Below are 23,280 nucleotides of genomic sequence, written 5' to 3' on the forward strand. Positions count from 1 at the left end.
CTTGGGGGCTACGGAACGGCGCCCCGGTTCTTTGAAATACCTCCAGAAGGCGCTCGCCTCCACCCCTTCGCGGCCCACTCAAGAGGCCGCCGTTGTACCAGAAAGCCCGCCTTCTTGCATAACGTTCGCGGCTAGCGCTTCCCGGTAAACATTACGGTTTCAAACGCTCCAGTTGCCGAGAAGCGTGAGAAGCAGTCAGGGATCGTTGAATGCTATCGTGTTCCACTCTTAAAAGCGAAGCTTACGCGTCCTCCAAATTTTTTGTTAAAGCGAGACGAGACAGAAACCTGCCTATCAGCCTACTGTAAAGTACCAAGAATGAGGCAAAGAATGCTTCGCATAAAAAAAAAGGAAATAAAATGTACGAGGCTTGAAGTTTTCAATTTCATAATTTCACGTCAAAATTAAATATCGCAATTCTTTGAGCTGTAACAGTACGTGAGATCATCTAAAGCAGACAAATACGATTCATTAGTCTTCAGCCTACAGCAAGTCATTACAATGCTTACATGGATTTTCGAATGTCTTGCAAATTAACGGAATACTTATGAGCGGTGTATAATGAACCAATCCTGTCCTTTTCAGGCGCTCCAACAGGTGCGGCTGAGAATTGTGATAGTTTAATGCTCAGTTGCACAATGTTAAACTTGATGCTGCAGCTTTTATTTTTAATTTTCCAGTATTCATGTATGTTTGCAAGTATATGCACCGCCACCCAGGCCCCACCTCCACCAAAACGCGACGTACATCAAGAGTAGGCAAAATTTACAAAATACATAGAGAAGCCACAGCCAAGATAACAGAATGACAAGAAACACAAACGTGCTTTTCCGATATTCATCTTCCATCGTCCTGCTGAGCCCCTTCTTCAGAATACGGGAATGGCCCGTAACAATATCGACGTCCTAAATAAATCATTTAGTCACGAATGGTAAATTTTAGCTATTTGCTTAAACGCCTCAATCTTTTTGCAATAAGTAATGACGACCATGCTAGATTGGAAATTTCCTTAAAATCTATAGATCATTTTGAGAAATTGATGTGCCAGAGTGTTTTTTTTTCTTTCATTTTCAGTTGATGTAAAATATCCTACTGTTAAGTTCACCAACCACGATGAGCAGTTGATCTGTTTGAGTACATTATTGCATCTTACTGAGTGACCTGGATTCAAAACTTACCCACAGTGAGAGTTCGCAGTTTTCTTAAGCTGTCAACTTATGTCCCGCCCACGCATTAATCGTTGAATAGCTCAGTTTTCATCCAGGAAGAGGGAATCTGTATTTGTTTGTGCATTGCTCCTATTTCATGTCACAGTTATGTGGCTCGACGGGACTAAACGACACTCGAAAATTCCCAAGGGTATGCATGTTACATGTTTTAAAGAGAATATTTTTCTTTGCCTATTTAGCCCATTTCCATGGTTGGTCGGTGGTCGAAGACGGCAAGGAAAATATTTCGTTCGTTCGTTCGTTCGTTCGTTCGTTCGTTCGTTCGTTCGTGCTGTTCTCTTACATTTACAATCATCAACGATGGTTTCTGCACCCTTTTTAGACAAGTAGACGACTTTTAGTGCTTTTAAACTGTGACAATCTGCACTTAGGCAGTAATTCCTCTCGTGTTTTATGAGCTGGGCATTAAGTGGCACTCATGTTTTATGAGCTACTACAACGTTTGTGGGCATTTACATATTAAAAGAATTTGAACATTACATTTTTTTAATTACGTGACGCTAATTTGTTATATCATGAGAAGCCAACAAAGACACCAAGGAAAAGATCGGAGAAGTTCCTTGTACTTACTAACTGAATTAAATAAATGATAAAGTAATGGCAATGAAAGTGGATTAAAAAACAACTTGCCGCAGGTGGGGAACGATCTCACGTCTTCGCATTACGCGTGCGATGCACTAACCAACTGAGCTACCGCGGCGCGGTTTGCCCATCCACTTTCTTGAGTACTTATGTGTTACTACTGGAACTAACCTTAGGAGTGTTAGCCGCGACCACCACTCACAAACCTTGGCGCCGAATGCGGAACATCTTTTCTGCCACAGGCGTCACGAGTACGTGATCTCTCTGGGTGAAAGCAACTGGTCGTTAAACCCGCACATGCTACCTGAAGGCAGCAATGTTGCCGGATTCGAGAGCCTCGTTATGTAATAACAAGAAAGCGGGTTAACCGAGGGGTTCCTCGGTTAACCCCTTTTTTCTCGTACCTCATTAGGTAGTCACATTTATAAGAGATTCTAGATTATTCTACAAAAATTGGACGTGACTGTTATTTCAGAGCAGGGAAAGCTAAAAAAATAAATTATGCTGTTAGTGCTCTTTTGTTGTTTATTCAGAAGACATCAACAAACATTATTGTTGTTTTGACCAAAGATGACGCCCTAAAATGACGTGTATGAACGGAGTAATATGAAAGTTCTCCAATAATCCAGCACCTCTAGTATGACAGCCGCCTGTGCATCAAATATTAAATAGCTCGTAAAGTTCGTTTAACTTCCTTCTGGAAATTCGTTGCCTCTGCCAGACAGCGTCGAATTTCTTTGTGGCATCTTTGAGCATCATCATCATCTTTGAGCAATTGACCGTAATTGGGACCTTGAAGGAATGCAGTAAACCTTATCCCACACATTTATTTCTTATTGCTCAGCCCACAAACGATGTCCAATTAAGCGAATGTTAGAATGTGGGGACAGGGCGACAGTGACCATTCAAAATACCGAGAACTTGATGGATGTAGTAAAGATGAGCGCGTACGGCACCTGACCATACAAGGAAATGATGCATGCATTTACGATGTGCTCCTGAACGCCCCTTAAAGGTATGCAAGAAGCGCGTCCATAATATCCACGAGCTTCGCTTTCTCATTCTTCGGAACTACAATTTCTCTGGCCAAGACGTTCGCCTGACCAAGCCGGTTGTGTGCCTCCACGCGGACGCTGTAAGGCGCAGACCTGGGCAGGCCACGCAGGACGTGCCTGTCCTGCGTCCAGTCTTTTACGTCATGCGAGCTCCATGCGGCATCGGGAAGGTCGTGCTGCTTCCAGGACACCCTGTAGAAGAATCCCGGTGCATTGTGATCGATGGGTGCCATGGGCGTCCAAGATACCACGAGGTCATCGAAAACGTTCCACCGGCCTGTGACGGAATCAGGATTCTTGAATGGCACGCTTTCGGGGGTCACGCACGTCGTTGCCGATGGCTCAGAGGGTGCCGAAGGTCCGACCTTATTGCGAGCCACCACCCTGAAAGTGTAGTTGGCCCAAGGACTCAGAGCCAGCCGAAAACTGGTGTCCGACGCAGGAATCTCCGGGGCGATGTCCTCCCACGAGTTCGGAGTGACACTGTACTGGACTGAGTACGACAGGATGGACGCCCGGTTGTCGCCTCGGGGTGCCCACTCTACGAGAGCCGTGACCGCTTCGCATTCCACGCGGAGTATCTCCGGAGGATTGGGGACATCTGTGTGAACGAAAAAAAAAAAGACGTGGCAAACTTTTTACAGGTGTGCGTGTGGGCACACGACGAGGCGGTGCCTCGATCTTGCCGGAATAACCTGACTTATTTATTATTATTGGAATTATTTGGTTTTATTGGCATTATTTTCGCCAAGTGCACAATAGAGTAAGATTGTAACGCGAGTAGAGGGCTGGGAGGTGGGAGGGTAGGTCAGCGATAGCGAAACAACATTTTTTGACGTGCAAGGAGCTATTTCAAGACGAAGGTTTTTCAGGAAAATATAAATTTGAAGTGTATAGCAATGACCGCATTAAGGAAGCCACAGTCTAGCGCCAATGTTTCGACGATAGCACTTGTCTGAGTGCTTGACGAAGACGCCGAGACGTTGCTGGTTAAATGCTAACGATCCTCTTTTTCGGCTGTTGTTGATCACTATACAAGCTTTTGCGTACAGCGAGCAGGCAAGCACATAGCTGCCCGCATACCTTGCCTGTATTACGGTTAACTAAACCTAATCGGTAAAATAATAATAATAATAATAATGTGTGGGGTTTTACGTGCCAAAACCACTTTCTGATTATGAGGCACGCCGTAGTGGGGGACTCCGGAAATTTTGACCACCTGGGGTTCTTTAACGTGCGCCTAAATCTAAGTACACGGGTGTTTTCGCATTTCGCCCCCATCGAAATGCGACCGCCGTGGCCGGGATTCGATCCCGCGACCTCGTGCTCAGCAGCCTAACACCATAGCCACTGAGCAACCACGGCGGGTAATCGGTAAAATAAATTTGCTACAAGACTGCACAGGAGCAGTGGAAGAAAGTTTGGAATATTTCCAGAAATATTGGGAATTCTTATTCGTTAGAAAGAGATTGCCGGCGTGTTACTAAGCATCACTGAAAGGTGCCTGGGTGGGTAACTTAAATTGCTGAGAAATCTTCAATCTAATAATGTCTAGGGGAATGACTAGATTTAGCGATAATTTCGAGACATTTAAGTTCTTGCGCTTTGCTAGGCTATTTATGCAGATTAATTTACTAAGTAATGACGAACCGAAACAATGATGTCCAACATGGGCAAGAAGATATTGTTGGTCTCCTCGAGACAGCCTGACTTTTCACTCGAAGAGGGCATTGTTTCATTCCTCAGAAAAACTTTGGCAGCTTCCGAAGTGTGACCACAAAAATCAGAAGTGCAATTCGAACCTGTCGTTTCCTTTGCAAGCATTTATGTTTGTTACTGCTGGTTACAAACGATTGAAGCGTGCTTTTAACAACAAAATCCTATACTTGCTTTTAGACTTTTTTTCCTAGGATTATCGTCAAAATATGTCTTTCACTGAGAAAGATAATAAACCGAAGCCCAAATTCTTCGTAATAATGTTGATGTTCGATTACTTCGCTGCAATCACAGAAACCTGGTCGTGGGCTAATGCAGCCTGCAATAATATGGTAAAACTTGCTTCGAGAGTACAAAATGAGTTCAAGCGTGTGCTGCCCCTTTATTTTCCATGCAACAATATATACATTTAGAAATAAGCGATACACAAGATATGCCCCATGGTTAGGCATATACAGATTACGTATATGCACTACGATTAAGTGTGAAGAATGCATACCGCGCACTGCTGCCATGTCTGTGTTAAACTATTATAAATAGAGGGTTCGGGATTGAATAACTTTTGTTGACCATGGTCCACAGCAGTGGCGGACAACAGCATTAGTGTTTAAACTGAAAATATAACTATTATTTAACGAAATATCCCTAATCGTATTTTTAATAAGGGACTTTCGGGGGAAGGTAACATTAAACAGAGCATTTTACACGGAGCACAACACTTTTTGAAAAACCCCTGTGCACATGTTTTGAGTGCTATAAATCTGTGGCGAAATGCATTGCTGCGTCAATTATGTTATCTGCACTGTGCGATAACGCAGTAAAGAGAAATATTAACTGGAACGGACATGCGTATCGCCGGGCACATTCAGTTCTTATTTGTTCAAATTCATGCTAGCTTGAAAGTTTCTTTCAAACCTTATGCTTTGATATATGCTTTATATTTCGTAACTTATTTATTGGTAGTTTGTTTCATATTTATTTACTGCTGCCATTAGAAATCAATTTGAAAACTAATTAGTGGACTTTCATTAAGATGTTTTTTAATCATACTTTGCTGTTCATAAATTGTGTGGACATTTGTCGCGCAGATTATAAAGTCCGGGGTTGTTATAGAGCATGGTCAGCAGAAATGATTATTTCGTTTTAAATTCCTCAGCTTTAACAATCTGAAACAGTTGGCCCAGAAAGATGCGGAAAGTTCTCACACACAGTCATTTACCGGGTTAACCCTGCTTGCAACATCATCACCACCGCCACTACCACAATCACTACCTGCTTTACCGTAATGTTTAGGTGTTCAGAAAAAAAGTTTTGTACACAATCGCCTCTAAACCTTCGCCAACACTGGCCATTCTTACCGAGAGTTCCTGTCCACACCTCCTCGATCTGCGAATGCTTCTGGTATTTGCCATCGACGACAACGATGCGCACTTCGTAGAAGGCGTGTTTGTCCAGGCCCGTGACCAGGATGCTGTCTTCATGCTCCGCAACCGTGGTGTTCTCCCACTCCTGGTCACTCTTGCGGCGGTACTGGACGTAGAAGTCGCTGCCAGGGTGTCCGGTCGCGGGCGGCAACCATGTCACCTGTACGTCACATTCCTTCGCGTCACCTCAGGTTCGTTGCCATGGCATTTGTCACTTCAGTGCCAACAGTCGTTATTCTTATTACTTCCGGGGTATTATGCAATACTGTGCCAACAATATGCATCATTTATGGGGAATGTTCTTTCATTGTTAAAATAAACGATTTCATGTTATATATAATCTGCTCTCAGTGCTCATCGCACATGAGAGTTATTATTAGTATCTCTTTTATAGATTTTGATTGTGGTTTGGTTGCCTGTGCTGAAGTTGGTTCACTTTGTATTCAAGTAAGGTAAGAAAACAATCTTTCAGATGCATAACAATACATTGGTGCGGCCAAAACCAATTGGGGCTATGCTAACTACTGGGTCGTAATATGCGGTCTTAGTTCTCGTCACGTACAGTCGGCGTCGTGAGGCCCACTGTACGCAGTCGAATATCCGAGAAATTTACGAGTAGAGTCTGCATGACCGTACAACCTTAGGTTATACGGTTATACAGTGTGTGGAAATAGCGTTTTTCATTGATCCCGCTAACTTAAAAGTGTTGACACCGCGGCTGTACGTTCCCGTGAGTTTACAGTAGCTGAAAGAATGAACGCTCTTTTAAGCATATGCGGAGACAAGTTATCCGATATATTGTTAATAATATTTTGACTAACAAGCGAAATATAACAAAACTGACTTATCTCGCACTTATAAACATCGAATAAAACGTCTGAAGATAATTTTAGTGCTGTAAGAAGCTTTCCTGCAGCAAACAGATTTAGTTATAAGGATGAACGCTCTTTTAAGCATACGCCGAGACAAGTTATACGAAATATTGTTAATAATATTTTGACTAACAAGCGAAATAGTACAAAACTGGCTTATTTATAAACATCGAATAAAACGTCTGAAGATAATTTCAATGCTGTAACGAGCTTTCCTGCAGCAAATAGATTTAGTCATTGGGAATTCGTTTAGTAAAAATATCACACTTAATTATCGAGTTCTTTGTCTCCATATTGTCTCCAGCTCGTTGTTTCATCTATGGGACTGTATGGTTTGCTGCATCTTTGATAGCTTTCCACAGCTGTAAGTGGTGGTGTAGCATTTCTCTACTTATTAAGCGGGAAATACTTATGTAATGGGCTCCATGCGAAGATCTCGAGATGTGCAATTGCTGTCTTACAATCTCATTGATATTGCAAAGCCTCCCGAAGCACACAAAAAGTGCCCGTCAGGAAGGACAGAAGGGCAAGGCAGCACATCATAATTGAGCCGAGGCTCTAAATCACGGTAAGAAATCAGATCAATGAGGAATGGAAATAAAGTTTCATAATAAAAGATCAGCCCTCACCTAAACCCTCAACCCTAAAATTCTACAATTTTGTGCTCCGACGAACGCTATCAGCCCCTGCCTGTATACTGGAGACGTACAATTGCCAGCGATGTGTTCTGAGCTCAACTGGAGCGGTGAGCCGCCCGTGGAAACTGGGAAGCGATATATTTTGTAGAAACATGGAAACGCTAGTTTCCACTATCAAAACAGTAGGCAGTGGACTTGCCAGAAGTGGGAAAGAAAGAAAGGAGATCGGCGACAGAAAATTAAAGCGTGCGTCACCGGTTTGGCATGGTTACTTCTGTGTACATTCAAGGTCCATGGATACTTCTGCGTCTTTCGTGAGACATGCATGGCTACTTCTATGCCAGCTCTGCCTTTGAAATTACCAGGGCTGTTATTACAGAGCAACCAACCCGAACATGCAGTAAGCGGCTGCCATACCCGCACATTTGCGCGTTGGTCTTCGTCGTCTGGCACGTAGACCCAGATGAAGTCGGCTGCGTCAGGGAGGTTCTCGGACTCATCCGGCGTTCTCAGCTCGATGAAGTATGGCTCTCCTTGGCCCGCATACGTCGACGCTTGAATAGTGATGCGGTATTTGGAGCGCGGCTTGAGACCCGCGAGCTTGGCACGCAACTTCCGCGGGTCGCTCACAGGTGGCCGACGTTCGGTCTTGGGTCCCAGCATGCTGCCGCGCACCTCTTCGTAGTAGATGCGGTAGCCCGTAAGTAAGCCGTTGGGCTCCGAGGGCGGCTTCCACGTGAGGTACACGGCTGTCGACCCAAGAGGTATGCCCTCGAACGAAGCTACCGGCCCCGGGACGCCCTCCGGTGTCGTGAATTCGATGGTGTCCGATGGCGGCCCGTTGTACATGTTGTTGAACGCCAAGATGCGGACTACGTTGCGTGAAAAGGGCCGGAACAGGCTGACAGTGGCAGTATTCTCGTTGGCCGGAATTACCATCTCCCGAAGCCTTTCCATGCCCTCGTCGGGTGTCCACGTTTGGATTTTGTAGCCGCGAAATTCACCCCGCACAGACTCGGAGCTCACGGGGCTCCAAGTAAACTCGGCGGTGCGGGGGCCAATGACTTCCGTCAGAGTGAAGTCATGGGGCGCAGCCAACGGCACATTCTCGCCCGAATATCCGATGACTTCCAAAGGGGCAGTGATTGCTTGGCCGAGCCGGTTGTACGCCTCGACCTTGATGCGGTATGGCTTGAACGTAGGTTGATCGGGGACGACGAGTCGGTTCTGCTTCCAGTCCTCGATGATGCGTTCACTCCACGTGGCGCCGGGGATGTCGTGGCGCTTCCAGAGTATCTTGTAGAAGAATCCTGGTGCATTGTGCTCTATGGGGGGCATGGGCGTCCAGGTGACGACCAGGTTGTCGAAGCGTTCCCCGCGTCCCATGACATGGTCGGGGTTCTTGTACGGTGCGTCTTCAGGAGTCGTGCATGTCGTTGATGCTTCTGAAGGCAGCGAGGTCCCGACTTTGTTGCGAGCGACAACACGAAAGGAGTAGTTTGCCCAAGGACTCACGGACAGCCTGAACTTGTTATCAGTGGGAGGTATGTTGACAAAGGCATCTTCCCACACGTCAGGGTTGAATGAGGTGTTATATTGAATGGAATATTGCAAAATAGGGGCCCGGTTATCGCCTGTTTGCTTCCATTCCAGAAGAACATCACGATTGTTGCACTCGACTTGAAGCACCTGTGGCGGATTTGGCACATCTGCAGGGAAAATGGAAAACGAAATACAGTAAGCCATAGCGGAGGCTGCGGTTGCAAAAGGAAATATGGTATTGTGGCCCACCAGTCGGCTCATGTGTAATACGCCGAGGCTGGATTTACGGCATAAGTGACGCGAAGGTAAATGTAAAGAATTGTGCGAAAGAGGAAAGATAATTCTGGAGTTTGGCATACAAAAACCACGATCTGATTGTGAGGCACGCCGTAGTGGGGTACTTCGGAATAATTGTGACGTGCTTTTAATGTGCACACAATGCTGTATGAGCGAGCGTTTTTGCATTCCGCTCCCATCGTAATGCGGCCGCTGCATCCAAGAATCTGACCTGCGACCCCGATCGTGCTCAGCACCGCTACACCATAGCTTCTAAGCCACCAAGGCGAGTGCAGCTATTTGTTTTTCACTCAAGGACTACATTGGCAATGTAAGGAATCAAGAAATAAACCTAGCAATTGTCGAGAGTCATTACTGTGACAAACCAGCTTAAATGCAAGAAAATACTTGCCACTCCGAGGCGACCACTGACATAAAAAAATACTTAAACTTCACCGGTAATAAGTAACATTTTCCCACCAAATAAATGAAAATAACGCTTAAAAATAATTTAATAGTACAGTGATCTAATGCTCGCAAACAGTGTTACTTCAAATACCAATCATATGTTTCGACCAATCGCGGGGGAAATTAGATTAACTCTATCAATCGTGAGGCCGACTAACTGAATTGTCGAATTATTCGCTCTCACGCTGTGACCTGTTAGCCACCTTGTTAGCTTAGATGGTAGAGCGACCGCCGCGGAAATGCGTTGGTCCCGGGTTCGAAGACAAATGTTTCTTCAACTGCGAAAACCATACGGGTTTCCTTTGTAGCTTCGTGTCTCAAAACTGGTGGATACAATTTTCCTTTATATATATACATATATATACATATATCCACCGACATAGCCTCCGGGATACTGACCAACCAAGCAGGAAGCAGCAGTCATGCCCAATCCGGTAATTTAGGCAAAGAATTATTCGCTGTTCAGTTCGAATGACCGCCACGATACTGCCTCTGCAGCATGTTGACCGAGAGCAAAGCGCCTCAACAAAGTCGGGACCACTCTCGGTGGTCAGGGCCAACTTTACACACAGTACATCAGCACTCTGCGATGATGCCACATTATACCTATATTACGGTGTGAAATTTGTAAAGAATTCCGCCGGTTTAGAAAACAATCCCTCATGTCTTGAACTGTTCGCAGAACCACGGTTATCTGCAAATGACAATCGTTTGCTCAACCATGCATACAGCACATTAACTGTTGATCGCTGATGACTGATGGACTAAGGTAACGCATGTTAACCCAATAGACTGTTTGACCGCCAACATGAACGCACTAGAAAAGTGAGCACTCACCCTGAACGATAAGTGTAGCCATTGCGCGGTGACTATCGACTTCGGTGCGTGCCACACAAGTATAGACGCCCGAGTCGAGCGCGGTGGTTCGTGTGATGATCAGCGAGTTGTCATTCAGTTGAACCACGCGTGGGTCGGTCTCAAGGTCCACAGGCTGGTCATTGAACAACCATCCGACAGACAGCTCCAGACTTGGATCCGCTACGGCGCTGCAGCGGAAGGTCGCGGATTTGCCAGCTGCCACCTGTGAAAGGCAACGGAGACACTCATGCTGCATTACGAGAGAAGGGAAGATCAGCAACCGTAATTATGTGGCCGTATAGCTTGAGCAGAGACTGACGTCCACGAGGCGAAAAAAAAAATTCCGGCAGAACCCATCTTATGATGGCTGTCCACCTTTAATGCGTTTGGCATACAGTCAATGTAGCGGCACGCCGTATTTACTGAAGGAACCTTTATTCAGAATCTGCAGGTGTCATTCTGAAATTTTCATTGCTCCAGTCATATGCGACACATACTGTCTCCGAGACTGGCCGAATTTGCTATGACACTCGCTCTCTGGAGCCGGCTAGGACTATAACGACACGCCGTATTACTGAAGGCACCTTTATTAAGAATCTGCAGTTGTCACTCTGAAATTTTCATTGCTCCAGTCATATGCGACACATACTGTCTCCGAGACTGGCCGAATTTGCTATGACACTCGCTCTCTGGAGCCGGCTAGGACTATAACGACACGCCGTATTACTGAAGGCACCTTTATTAAGAATCTGCAGTTGTCACTCTGAAATTTTCATTGCTCCAGTCATATGCGACACATACTGTCTCCGAGACTGGCCGAATTTGCTATGACACTCGCTCTCTGGAGCCGGCTATGACTATAACGACATGACGATGGCTGTCCACCTTTAATGCGTTTGGCATACAGTCAATGTAGCGGCACGCCGTATTTACTGAAGGAACCTTTATTCAGAATCTGCAGGTGTCATTCTGAAATTTTCATTGCTCCAGTCATATGCGACACATACTGTCTCCGAGACTGGCCGAATTTGCTATGACACTCGCTCTCTGGAGCCGGCTAGGACTATAACGACACGCCGTATTACTGAAGGCACCTTTAAGTATAAACCCCATGCAAGCGATCTTGCACGCGACAGCGACAAGCGACGCGATGGAGATGGCTGTCGTGTTCGCTCGTCGCCTACAAGTTGCACCCCATGCGAGCGACGACTTCGAGCGACGTCTCCCCAGTGTTGCCGGTATGAGGGCAGCAATACAGGCGCCGAAACTAGCTTGACGCGTGCTTTATTAACTTAAGTTGATGTATTTTACTGCAAAAAGCAGCATAAAATATTTTTGAAAGTCTTGCAGTAGGTTCTTATCCTTGCACGTATAAAAATTCAATCGTTTGCTCGTTCCGTGCGACACTCGGAAGTACTGGAGTTATGTACATCCAGTTCCGGCTTTGCGCTATTGGCTAGTCGCTCATAGCACTTCCGGGCGACGAGCGACGAATTCTAGATTTGCAAAACCGAGCGATCGCGCGACAAGACCGAGCGATCTGTTCAAGCGACGGCCCGATCCGTCGCGCGAACCCGTCGCTCGTCGCTGTCGCGCACAAAATCGCGCTAATGGGGTTTAGCCTTTATTAAGAATCTGCAGTTGTCACTCTGAAATTTTCATTGCTCCAGTCATATGCGACACATACTGTCTCCGAGACTGGCCGAATTTGCTATGACACTCGCTCTCTGGAGCCGGCTATGACTATAACGACATGACGATGGCTGTATGACGAGGACGGAATTACGAAGTAGGAATGACGCCGATCGAACGATGAAGGCGGTATGACAAATACATGACTACAACAGAACGACCATTCTGAAATTAGGACGGTATAACGACGACAGCGTGACGAAGGCGGCATAAGGACAATGGGATGAAGGTAGTACGACGACAATGGCGTATGCGGATGACGGTATGACGAGAATGATATGACAGAGCTGAAATGATGATGGAACGGTCATGACGATGGCATGACAACGAACGCATGACGACTGTGGCGTGATAATGGCGCGGCATAATCACCAATAAATGACGACAGCGTGAGCACGATGGAATAACGAAGAAGGAATGACGTCGATGGAACGCCGGTGTGACGAAGACGGTGAAGCTGCTGGCTGCTGCTACGAGCAAACAACCTCTACACGCTGTTTGCTAGAGCCCTGCGCAGCGGCGTAGGGCGGTGACAATGAATACGACTGAAGTGCAACAAGCAATGATAATAACAGAGAAAGCAAGACGGGGCTGCTTGGCACATAGTTTCGTGTAATTATTATGAGAAACTCTATAGGTGGAAGTACATGAGTTTGCCTAAGATTCGTCCTTCTGGCTTCAAACGGCTTCGTAATTTTGTAACTATAATCGTTTTCAACAACGTACTGCGCAATAAATAATAATTAAATAACCATTATTCAAATTGTCCCACGGCAAAAATTTGAACACAGGACCTCTAGCAGAGAAACCCGATATTGAAAACATTACACCACGGGCGCATGCATCGACAAGCGACAAAAAACGCTCTAGTGAATTTATCGCGGGCAAGCGAACGCCTTGGGGCACTTGGCGCGTTTCGATTTGGCCACCTCGACAAGCTGAATCGTCGCAATCAGTAGCGATCGTACGTTTTCGCAGCGTCTTCTGCATTTCGAAGAGCATACATTGCTCTGAAATTTACGACAGTGAATACATATAAAGCGTAATAAACAAAGACACAAGAACGTCTGAATCCACAAGCACGAAGATCAGGCAAATCCGTGTACTTCCCATCATTCCCATTGTGACTACATGATTGCAGCGCCAGAGTTTCCTATATATATAGTAATTATTGTAGGAAATTCTATGGCTTGCGAGTAGCCGCAGCCAAAAATCCATTTGAGAGCGCTAGTGTCGCTCGAGCAAAACGCGTGGGCCCACTTATACCTTGCATTCCATTACGAATTTTGCGGCACACGTTTCAAACGCGCAAAAAATAACTCGGCGAAATGTAGCGGGCTAAAAACTGTTGAATATGACGTTGTTGAATGCGGTGCACAATTAGAAAAGCGAGGTTACGCAATTGTACAAGTAGGTAATTATTAATGTAGCCAATTAATTTTGACTAATAATCTGATCTAAGATAAAAGAAAAATTCAACAGTGTGCGCAAGGCAACTGCTAAAAAACCTAATTGGTCACACCAACGCATCCCGTAGCGTTAGTTTTTAAATAGCTTGGACCACGTTAGCCGGGGCACACGGTATGCTCCCCAGTTGCGCCTTCCTTTTCCCTTCGTCGCTAGCGCCGGAGTTCACTTCATGGACGCAACGCCCACTTTTCGTTTCCTTCAGTGCCATCCACACTGCAATCCGCCGCCTCCCTAACATGCATGGCATGGCACGTACTGACGTCACATGACATGAATGACATGGCATCCGTCACATAAAATAAACGACATTAAATGATTGGCATGACAAGCATGACACGAACATGAATGCTATGACACGTATGACAGGATACGAAAGTCATGACCTGTCACGACATAAATGACATGACAAAGTTGACATGTATGCATGACAGGAATACCATGGCACGTCATGAAATGACATGAATGACGTGCACGACCCCGAGCAGATACTTAGTGGCCCAAGCTAATGCATGACATGACACGAATAAAATGATATACCGCATAGCTTTGAGCAACTCTGTTCCCTTTGGAAGCGTATATGGGGACACTAAGCAAAGACAGCCCTCTACTCCCGTCGCCCTACCATTGCGCGGGAGCTGCGGTATATATAGAGAAACGTTCGCTGGTTCGTTCACTCAACACAAACGGCACCTAAGGATTTTCACTGAGCTAACTACATGCCTTGAAGCGCACCATTCATTAAATAAAATTAATAGCATTCTAGAAGCATTCGGTTAATCGCTTACGTTGACAATCATCGTCAATATTTCTGCACAATTATTTTTACACGAAACGTTCACGTCAACCCTACACGTGGTCCTTTTCAGCATTGCCACCCTGCTCTCACGCTAAACGAAGTTTAAAAACACACTCAATTAAAATATTGCGTCGATCTACATTGAAAGATTAGGCTACCACAATAACAAATTTGTCATCCGTGCAAAAAAAAAAAAACAGCTTCCGTAAGCGAGAAAGTGTCGAAAATAAGAACCACAAATTTTAGACTATGGTAGCTCTCATACTACGTTAGCTATGGCTGATTTAGAGAGTGTGGCAAAAAGGGATGTCACGCTGATATTACGTCGACTCATCCGTTTTGGCTTCTAAATGATTCTGAGTGAGGTTGCATCAGTGGGACCTTCAGTGGAAATTTTCTGAGCAAGAAAGAAAGTCGTACTTTTGCATACAGAAAACGGTGATAGGCTTCTATACGAATAATATATCGATCTAACTGATGTCAATACTTTCCCTCAGTATCTAATTCACATGCGCACCTAACAGTGCCGTCAAGCTATTACTCAAAAAAAAAACAAGGAGACGAATCAGTCACCTCGTAGTCTTGCGGTGGCTGGGTAATGCGCGTCTTGAGCATGACCTCTAGCGATCCAGAGGCCGCAGCAACACGAGATTTGTGGCTGGCGTAGCACGTGTATTCCCCCTGATCCGTGAATCTGAGGCCATCAATCTGCAGGTCCCCGGAGTCGAGGATGCGGTAGCGGTCTCCGGTCAGCTCCTGCGACTCCTTCATCCACTTCACTTCGGGTCGCGGATTCTTTGAAACACGACACCGCATCGTCGCCCGCGACATCACCACACCGAGCGTCAGCGGTTCAGGCGGTTCCTCGATGAGCGGAATTTCTTGTGAAGAGCACAGTCAGGAGCACAGCACGTCAAACAATCGCAACAATAATCACAGTATAGAAAACGAATGACGGAAAGAGAAAGAAATACATAAATAGAGAAGGGAATAAACAGACACCACAAATTAAAAAAAAAATTATGGGGTTTTACGTGCCAAAACCACTTTCTGATTATGAGGCACGCCGTAGTGAGGGACTCCGGAAATTTGGACCACCTGGGGTTCTTTAACGTGCACCTAAATCTAAGTACACGGGTGTTTTCGCATTACGCCCCCATCGAAATGCGGCCGCCGTGGCCGGGATTAGATCCCGCAAACTCGTGCTCAGCAGCCCAACACCATAGCCACTAAGCAACCACGGCGGGTAAGAAACCACAAATGAAAGCGATAAAATTTCTTTCCAGGCTAATTTGAAATGAATCTCTCTGCCTTTCGTAATTGCACTGATCAGCGGCAACTTTACGCTAACATTAAGCTTATCCCCTTGGTGCAACTTATGTTAAAAACGGAATAGAAGCTAACGAACAGAATTGTATTCTGCAAGCCCATCAAGGTTGAATAAACTCCAAGCCAACAATAAAGCTTTTTTTATAGGTTTGCGTCACCTCGCTGTAGGTAAGCTATTCAGTTTGATGTGCATCAGGTGAGAAGCAGTGTGATTGAAGAAAATTGCTTGTTATATCATTTCTTATACTACATTGCCACAGTTGACAATATTACCGTGAACATCTCGATCGAGTACCATGCCACGCCAGGCTATAGCTCCTTCAGCACTGATTAAAATGTGTACTTCTACATCGCCCAAGAAGTGTGCTTAGGCCGGTGTGCACGAAAGACGCTGCTTGGTTCGAAAACATGTTTACACTGTGACTATAATTGAAACAAGTGAACTTAACAAGAAATATCACTCTTACAAAGCAAGCTGAGGACATCTCAGCTCCAGACATCCCAGGACTGAGGACATCGGTACTTTTTTGTACAATGAAGTGATTCTCTGTGTGTGTGTGTGTGTGTGTGTGTGTGTTGTGCGTGTGTGTGCATGTGTGCATGTGTGCGCGTGCGTGCGTGCGTGCGTGTGTGTGTGTGTGTGTGTGTACACACACATACATTTCATCACCATTATTCCTTCAACAGGCGCCACACATCACCTTTCGTCCTCGTCACACCGCTGCGTAGACATCTCACAAGGTGCATGCGGCTGGTTTGGAGTTTTCATTTAGGCATAGCGTGTAGACGGTGTAGGCGTGAGATTAACGTCGTCACCTTTGTGGCTGATATACATAAACATCGCGCTAACTTGGCTTTCTTGGTACATAAGCGAAGAAAAAGCGCGTCTCTGCCTCCCCGCCGTTCAAAAGCGCCGTTTCTTCGCTTAAACGTGAACATCGCACGAGGTTTCATGCTACATAGAATTAAGGTGAGTACGCATCGCACAGAATTAATGTGAACGGTACGCATCGCCGTTAGTTGCAAAGGATGTAGTACACTCCACTTGACTGAAGCCTGACTTCGCATGGATTCCAACATCTGCGTTGGATCTGCTTAACTTTTTTAATAACAGCAGATTTTTTAATTATGTTAGAAATAAACACGAGGATGACATATATGTTATACATCGGCGTCGTTCGAAAAGCGCATTGGCAGAAGGCGGCGGGGCGGTGTTGCGTGGACAGTTGACCCTTCACCTACAGAATGTGCAGTGTTCATCTGAAGCCTTTTGCCAGCGCGACCAAAATGTTGTCACTCGAAACGGCAATCAAATATCAGATAGCCCAAATAGTGCTTAACAGCTGCAGCTTAAGCAAATAAAATAAGTTAGTGCTCACCGACAACATTGAGGAAGAAGTTACGAAAGGCATATCCGTGGACGTTGGAGGCATTGCACTGGTAGACAGCTCTGTCAGTCTTTGTCAGCGGCTCGATAATCAGCGATAATCCATCGACACCGTGCCTAATGTGGTTGTTGCGCTCCGTCATCTCGATGGGTACGCCGTTCATGTACCACCGCAGCTCGGGCTCCGGCAGGCCCAATGCCGAACAATTGAAGGTGGCACTCCCTCCTTCAGCTGCGATAGTGTCGTTCGGCGCTTGCAACCAGAATGGTTCTGCCTCCACCTTGACTTGCATGGCGTGCGTCTGGACCACGCCTACTCCGTTGCTGGCTTCGCACTCGTAGGTGCCTTCGTCCTCGAAGCTTATCGAGCGTAGTTGCAGAGTTCTAGCGTGGTTGGAATAGGATACGCGTTCCGACGACAGATCTCCTCCCTGCTTCTTCCACTGAATCCGCGGCATTGGTGTGCCGCCATAGATGCAGTAAAGTTCGAGCTGGCGGCCCCTCAGTGCTAAGATTTCGGCGGGCGACACGTACTGCTTAATGGGCGATTGCTCTGGTTTCTCTGTTCCTGGCCTTGACTCCACCTTCAGCAGGATCTTGTTGCCCAGCTTGTACTCGAATAGGAAGGGTGAGGTCGCGCTGCAGGCGTACACGGCATCGGGTATCGCGTCTTCAATCTCGACGTTCGAAAAGTGCAAAGAACCCTCGGGATCCACGGTTATGCGGGACGAATTGAGCCTTCGAAGAGCACCGTTCGCCTGCTGGATAACCCAGAAAATCGTCGGCCGCGGGTACCCCGTTGGAGGGTCGCAGCGGAGCGTCAGCGGGTCGCCCTCTTGGACACGCACTTGTTTCGGTGGCTCTTCGGTGAACTTGCCAAGCTCGGCCTTGCGAAGTGAGACGGTATTGGACACCGCCGTGCCGTGCGGGTTGGTGGCGAGGCACTGGTACAGCCCTTCATCCGCATCGTTGGGGTTGATGAAGACGAGAGAACCACGGCGGGGCAGCTGTGAAATGCGGTCCGCTTGCGAAGCGTAGTCAAATTTTTCGCCGTTCTTCGTCCATTCGTAAGTGGGCTCGGGTTCTCCCGTGGCCTCGCACTCCAGGAAGAAGGGTCTCTCCGTCTCATCCGGGGATTGGGCCACTTGAAAGAGTTGCTCGTGCGCTGGTATCTTCACCAGGGTGGGCGGAGAGATCACCGCCCCAGTCGATGCCGTTGCAGCAAGCAGGAGGACTGCCAGCTGTTGCAGCAGCAGCGGCGCCGGTGGGAGTGACATTCCTGCATGCAGCATCGCGTATTTTGTGTGGAATGCCTAAAAAGAAGCCCGATCCGTCGAAGTGAGCTTTTTTAAGCGCCGGTTTCGGTTTTCACTTTCTACAGCGACACACGCACCGCAGATTTGCATGCCTTTTGTTGCTATGCCGATATGTTTACATTGATGTGTGCATCGTACATATTCATCGTGCTTTTTGATCTATTATTACGTCTATTCATTTTGTTGATGCTTCTTGAGCAACAAATTTAATTTTGTCAGAGCCGGGCAGACGGCTCTGGCATGCCTACCTCCCAATGTTTCTACATATGAAGAATGGCATGGTCACATGTCAAGTGGTCACAAAACATATGTGATTTCATAGTAGCTATTTTGTATTCTGCGGTTTTATATTGACGATGATCGATCTTAGTCATCATCAGCCTAAAAGCCTGCTAAGCATCCCTGGCCTCTCCTATGAATCTCCAATTGCCATATCAAAAGAGTTTCTGCGATTACAGGGTGTCACAACCACGGTGGTCCCAACTATCGTGCACCAAGTTTAAAATATGCAAATGCCACGTAGCAGGACAGAACAAATTTAACGTTGTTTGCCGTCGCTTGGATATACCCAGATTTTCCGCATTCCGCCTAACTGCATATTTAGTACTAATTAATTAACTTCTCAAATGTTATAATTTCATGAAAAGCGTCAATGAGAAAATTGTAGAGCAACATGAAAAAGTCCCGATACAGCTTCCTTTTGCTCAATACGTGCTACATAAAGGTGTTTTTCCGAGCGTGAAAGAAGCCCGCGACTACACGCAATATTGCCACGCGACTGGCCACTCGAGGCACTTTGCATCTATTCGTGGGATTCTTTCACGCTCAGTAAAACATTTTATGTAGCACGTGTTCAGCAAGAGAACGCTGTATCAGTAGTTTTTCGTGTTGCTCTACAATTTTCTCATTGACGCTTTTCATCGAATTATGATGTTTTAGAAGTAGACTAATTAACTAAGACTAATCATCCAATTAAGCGGAATGCACAAAAATAATCTGAATATCTCCAAGCGACAGCAAACATCATTACCTTGGTTCTGTCCAGCTACTTGGTATCTGCATATCTTTAAATCTTGGTGCATGATAGTTGAGACACCCCGTATCGCCAGACTTATAGCTTATAGCCAGATAGTTTCTTCCCATATTAATACCGGTGCCATACACAGCACCGTCGAATGCAATCGAGCCCGATATAGATCGAATTTCTTGATTACGACTGGCGCCTTAGTGCCAGAGAAGAGAGCCGTCTAAGAAAGGTGCAGTCTTAGAATGGAGCTTGCGGCCTCTTATAGCCTATATAGAGCTAGCCTGCAGCCAGATCTTATCTCTGTAATGCAGGTGTCACACGAGCACTGTGGGATGCGACCGAGCTAGTGTCCTTTGCGCAAGCTGCAGAAGGCAGCCAGTCGCGACCACCCGGGGTGCAACACTTTAGGTGTCACGACGCTACGCTGTTACCAACGCACGCACGCACATCAGAGGCGTTACGGCGTTACGCTTTGACCCTCCCTCCCTCCCCCACATGGCTAAAAAGTGAAAAAGGAAGAGGCGGGGGAGAGGACCGTCCCTTGGAGAACGAGCAGCGGGTGGCGTAAATAGAGTGCTTTGCCCCTGTGCACCCTATCATGTTACTCTCTTATCGCCAAGGCTTTGAAAAGGAGGGCAAGTCGAATCAGCGCCCGGTGAAAGAACTTATCCCGCTATGCTAAGACTTAGAGACCGGGGCCGTATTTTATACAAATAAATTCTGATTGTTTTCGACCGTTCTCATTGGCCTGGAGATAGCCCGATCGGTGCCCCATCGCAATCATATTTTTGTCGTTTATTTACTGCGACAGGACGTGAATTCTGACTATTTATTGTCGGAATCGGCCCTTTGGTGCGACAAATTGTAAAATAGGAATTGAAAATGTGATGGAAAATTTCAAAATAAGCGATAGGCTATGCGCCTACGCGAAGGTGCGAAAATTGGCCTCCGAGTCTGTTCGCAAGACCCTGTTGTCAGTTGATTTAAGGGCTTTAACCTGGCAGTTTTCAGTATTTACAAAAGTACCACTTGTTCTCTCTCTCTCTCTTTTTAGTGCAAGAGCCTTGCTGGATGAGCACTTATTGTCGACTGTGAGGTGTTCGTTGATATGAACAGGATTACCTGTAATACCAGAAAAGCCAATCTAGGAGCATCGAAGACGAACTTTACGACCGTTGCGAAGAAACTCATTCTTCTTCTCACGTGAACAAAAACGAACAATGCCGTTCTTGTCAGACATCTTGCTGAACACGTTGAACTATGTCAATGTACCCATAAAAAATCGGGCACTTAATAGCACCGGCATCCTTTTTCAAAATTGCAGAGCAGTCCTCTCCCTGTAATGATGGAATGCCTTTTATTTCAATGTTATTAATCCTGCTGTATTGCTCCATGCCGGCGATTCTTTCTTTCTTCCTTTCTTTTTTTTTTGACGATGACCGATTCTGAGAAGTTAACGCTTTGTTAGTGCACACGAGTTCATTAAATGCCGCTCTGAAGGCGTCATACTGTTCGCTCATAGAACGCACGCTTTCAGTTAGGGAAGTAAGGTTGCCGATTCCCAGATCATCAAACAAGTGAATCAAGCTTACTATTTAGCAGTGATTCCAGACGCTCTTTCTTTCCTTTTTTTTTTTTAGAGTTCAGCGTTGGTGGGCATCGTGGAAGACAGACCAGAATCGAGAGACACTTGTGAGGAGCAGCCGCAACAGCAATAACATAGGATGCAGCGGAAAGTTAAGAAAAAAAAAACTGACCTGCAGTAGATACAGAAGATGCCTAGAATGCGTCCTCCTCAGTTGCAGCTGCCCCTCAGAAGTGAAGTCGGTGCCGGGATGGTCTCTCTGTATCTGCTCCTTCAGAGCAACACGCGCAGGCGCCGTCTACGTCTGCGGGGATAAACCACAGTCAGCTTGCCGTATCTTCGCAACACCCTGGAAGGCGGCGCGCAGAATGAAGCCGTATACGCAGGCCTCAGTGCGGAGGCACGCAGATATGGCCCGCCACGCAGACGACAGCAGGAATCACTGCAGCAGTCACTGCTTGGAATTTCTCTTTTCGAGCGTACTGCGCGTGAGGGTTGAAGAACGGGGTTCCCTTTCTTACTTTTCGGACGGTTTGCAGGCGAAGGAGAAGGTTTGTTCCTTGTTTTTCGATAACACCGGCGTCTTCCCGACCACCCTCAAAGCCTGGTGTCTCGGCGCGAAAACATTTCGAAAGTTTATTTCTGGCTGGAGTACCTCGTCGTCGAAGGCCGAATGAAGCACGATATTCCGGCGAGAGCTCCCGGTTTGTTGCCGCAATGCCTTTGAGGGCCTTGAAGAAGCGACGCCTTGCCACTAGTGCATCATTGCAAGAATAGAAAAATACACATTTACGGACGAAGGCAGCGGTGCAATAACCGGCAAAGAAACATTTTCTAAGGTGGTTATTTCTATTAAATAACGCGAGCATATAGTTAGTTCTGTTACTGAACGGTTGGCCATCTCTAAAACATAAAAAGTTACCCCAGTGGTTAAGAAATGTAAGGAAAGGAAACAAAGGCAGAGAAGAAAGAACATCAAAGCAATAAAACTTCACACACAATTAAGCAAGCAATGTATAAGGTTTAGTTGAACGCTTGTTGGGTAATACGCAAGATTAAAGGCGCGTAAATGTATTTGTTGCAGAATAACGGAGAGTCAGATGAAAAATAGAAGAGGTATTTGGTGTCAGAAAAAAAAATAACGTACCATATTCGAACATTCACAAAGCGTAAATATGAGCATCGGTATAAGCGATCTGTAACACAAGTACTTCATTCACGAATGATCGCCCATTCTATTTTTGCTTTGTAAATATTACTGCGATAGAATCATCTCCCTCCTTCCATGATAATCGTTTTTTGTGTACATTTTTTTTCCTGTCGACAAGCATCGCATGCCAATAAGTGTGCCATGAGTACTTTTCAGTTAGCAAGATTTCAATTCTATGCTACCTTAACATACAAACAAACGAACGAACAAACAAACAAACAGCGAACAGCGTCTTCACTTCAGACGGACGAAAGCGCAAATGGTTTTCTTCATTGACCAGACTTCATCGCCTCATTGATCAGACTTCATCGGACGGCAGTTTAGCCGTCCAACGCGGGTAATTTCTGGCGAGGTTATAGGGCGTATTACCCTATCGCATGTATTTGACTTACGCTGTGTGTTATTACTGCGCTTTATGTAACAGTGCTATGCATATTTATACTCTCCCTTATATTCCAAGTTATTGCTGGCAAACATAACCTGATGCTCTTGGTTCTACTGTTGTCCACCTGAGTACGAAAGTAGCACTTTCATAGCTCCGGTCATTTTCAGGCATTCTTTTGTTTGTAACCTCAGCTCCCGTGGCAATGCATGTGTTTTCTTCAAGTAAATAACAGCACATAAGCAAGCTGTCTAACCTTAGTTTTCCTTGGAGTGTCCTTGCTATTCAACGGAACCTCATGAAACTGAAAGATAAATTTGTGTGCTCATAAACGAAAGAAAATATGGAGAATGACTTCTAAACGTAGCAAATCAAATGATTTATTAAATCATAAAGCCCTCGACGATTCATAAGTTGTGACAACGA

At 45.9% G+C, this 23,280-nt stretch overlaps 1 protein-coding gene across 2 annotated transcripts; it reads right to left on the minus strand.

Moving 5' to 3' along the window:
* Positions 1–637: 637 nt before the first annotated feature.
* On the minus strand, positions 638–23,276 carry LOC139060823 (neuroglian-like). Of its 2 annotated transcripts, none has more exons than XM_070540016.1 (7): positions 21,435–23,276; positions 17,327–18,613; positions 15,192–15,499; positions 10,640–10,883; positions 7,934–9,225; positions 5,941–6,166; positions 638–3,467 (listed from the first exon to the last, which is right to left on the minus strand). In XM_070540016.1, the coding sequence occupies exons 2-7, from the start codon at positions 18,609–18,611 to the stop codon at positions 2,821–2,823; spliced, it is 4,002 nt and encodes a 1,333-aa protein (XP_070396117.1). In that variant the 5' UTR covers positions 18,612–18,613; positions 21,435–23,276; the 3' UTR covers positions 638–2,820. The 2 variants fall into 2 exon arrangements, with proteins under 2 accessions (XP_070396117.1, XP_070396118.1); XM_070540017.1 differs by lacking the exon at positions 21,435–23,276 and adding an exon at positions 21,270–21,400.
* Between the last annotated feature and the right edge of the window lie 4 nt (positions 23,277–23,280).

The sequence above is a fragment of the Dermacentor albipictus genome, chromosome 6 (genome assembly GCF_038994185.2).
Source record: "Dermacentor albipictus isolate Rhodes 1998 colony chromosome 6, USDA_Dalb.pri_finalv2, whole genome shotgun sequence".
Classification (NCBI taxonomy): Eukaryota; Metazoa; Arthropoda; class Arachnida; order Ixodida; family Ixodidae; genus Dermacentor; species Dermacentor albipictus.

What these genes read in the sequence shown, in the direction of transcription:
- LOC139060823 (XM_070540016.1), bottom strand. Translation starts at nt 18,611, where the DNA reads ATGTCACTCCCACCGGCGCCGCTGCTGCTGCAACAGCTGGCAGTCCTC. An exon ending in CTTCTTCCTCAATGTTGTCG is followed by an intron (nt 15,500 to 17,326) that starts GTGAGCACTAAC and finishes GCTCTTCACAAG; the next exon opens with AAATTCCGCTCATCGAGGAA. An exon ending in AGCCACCGCAAGACTACGAG is followed by an intron (nt 10,884 to 15,191) that starts GTGACTGATTCG and finishes TGCCTTTCACAG; the next exon opens with GTGGCAGCTGGCAAATCCGC.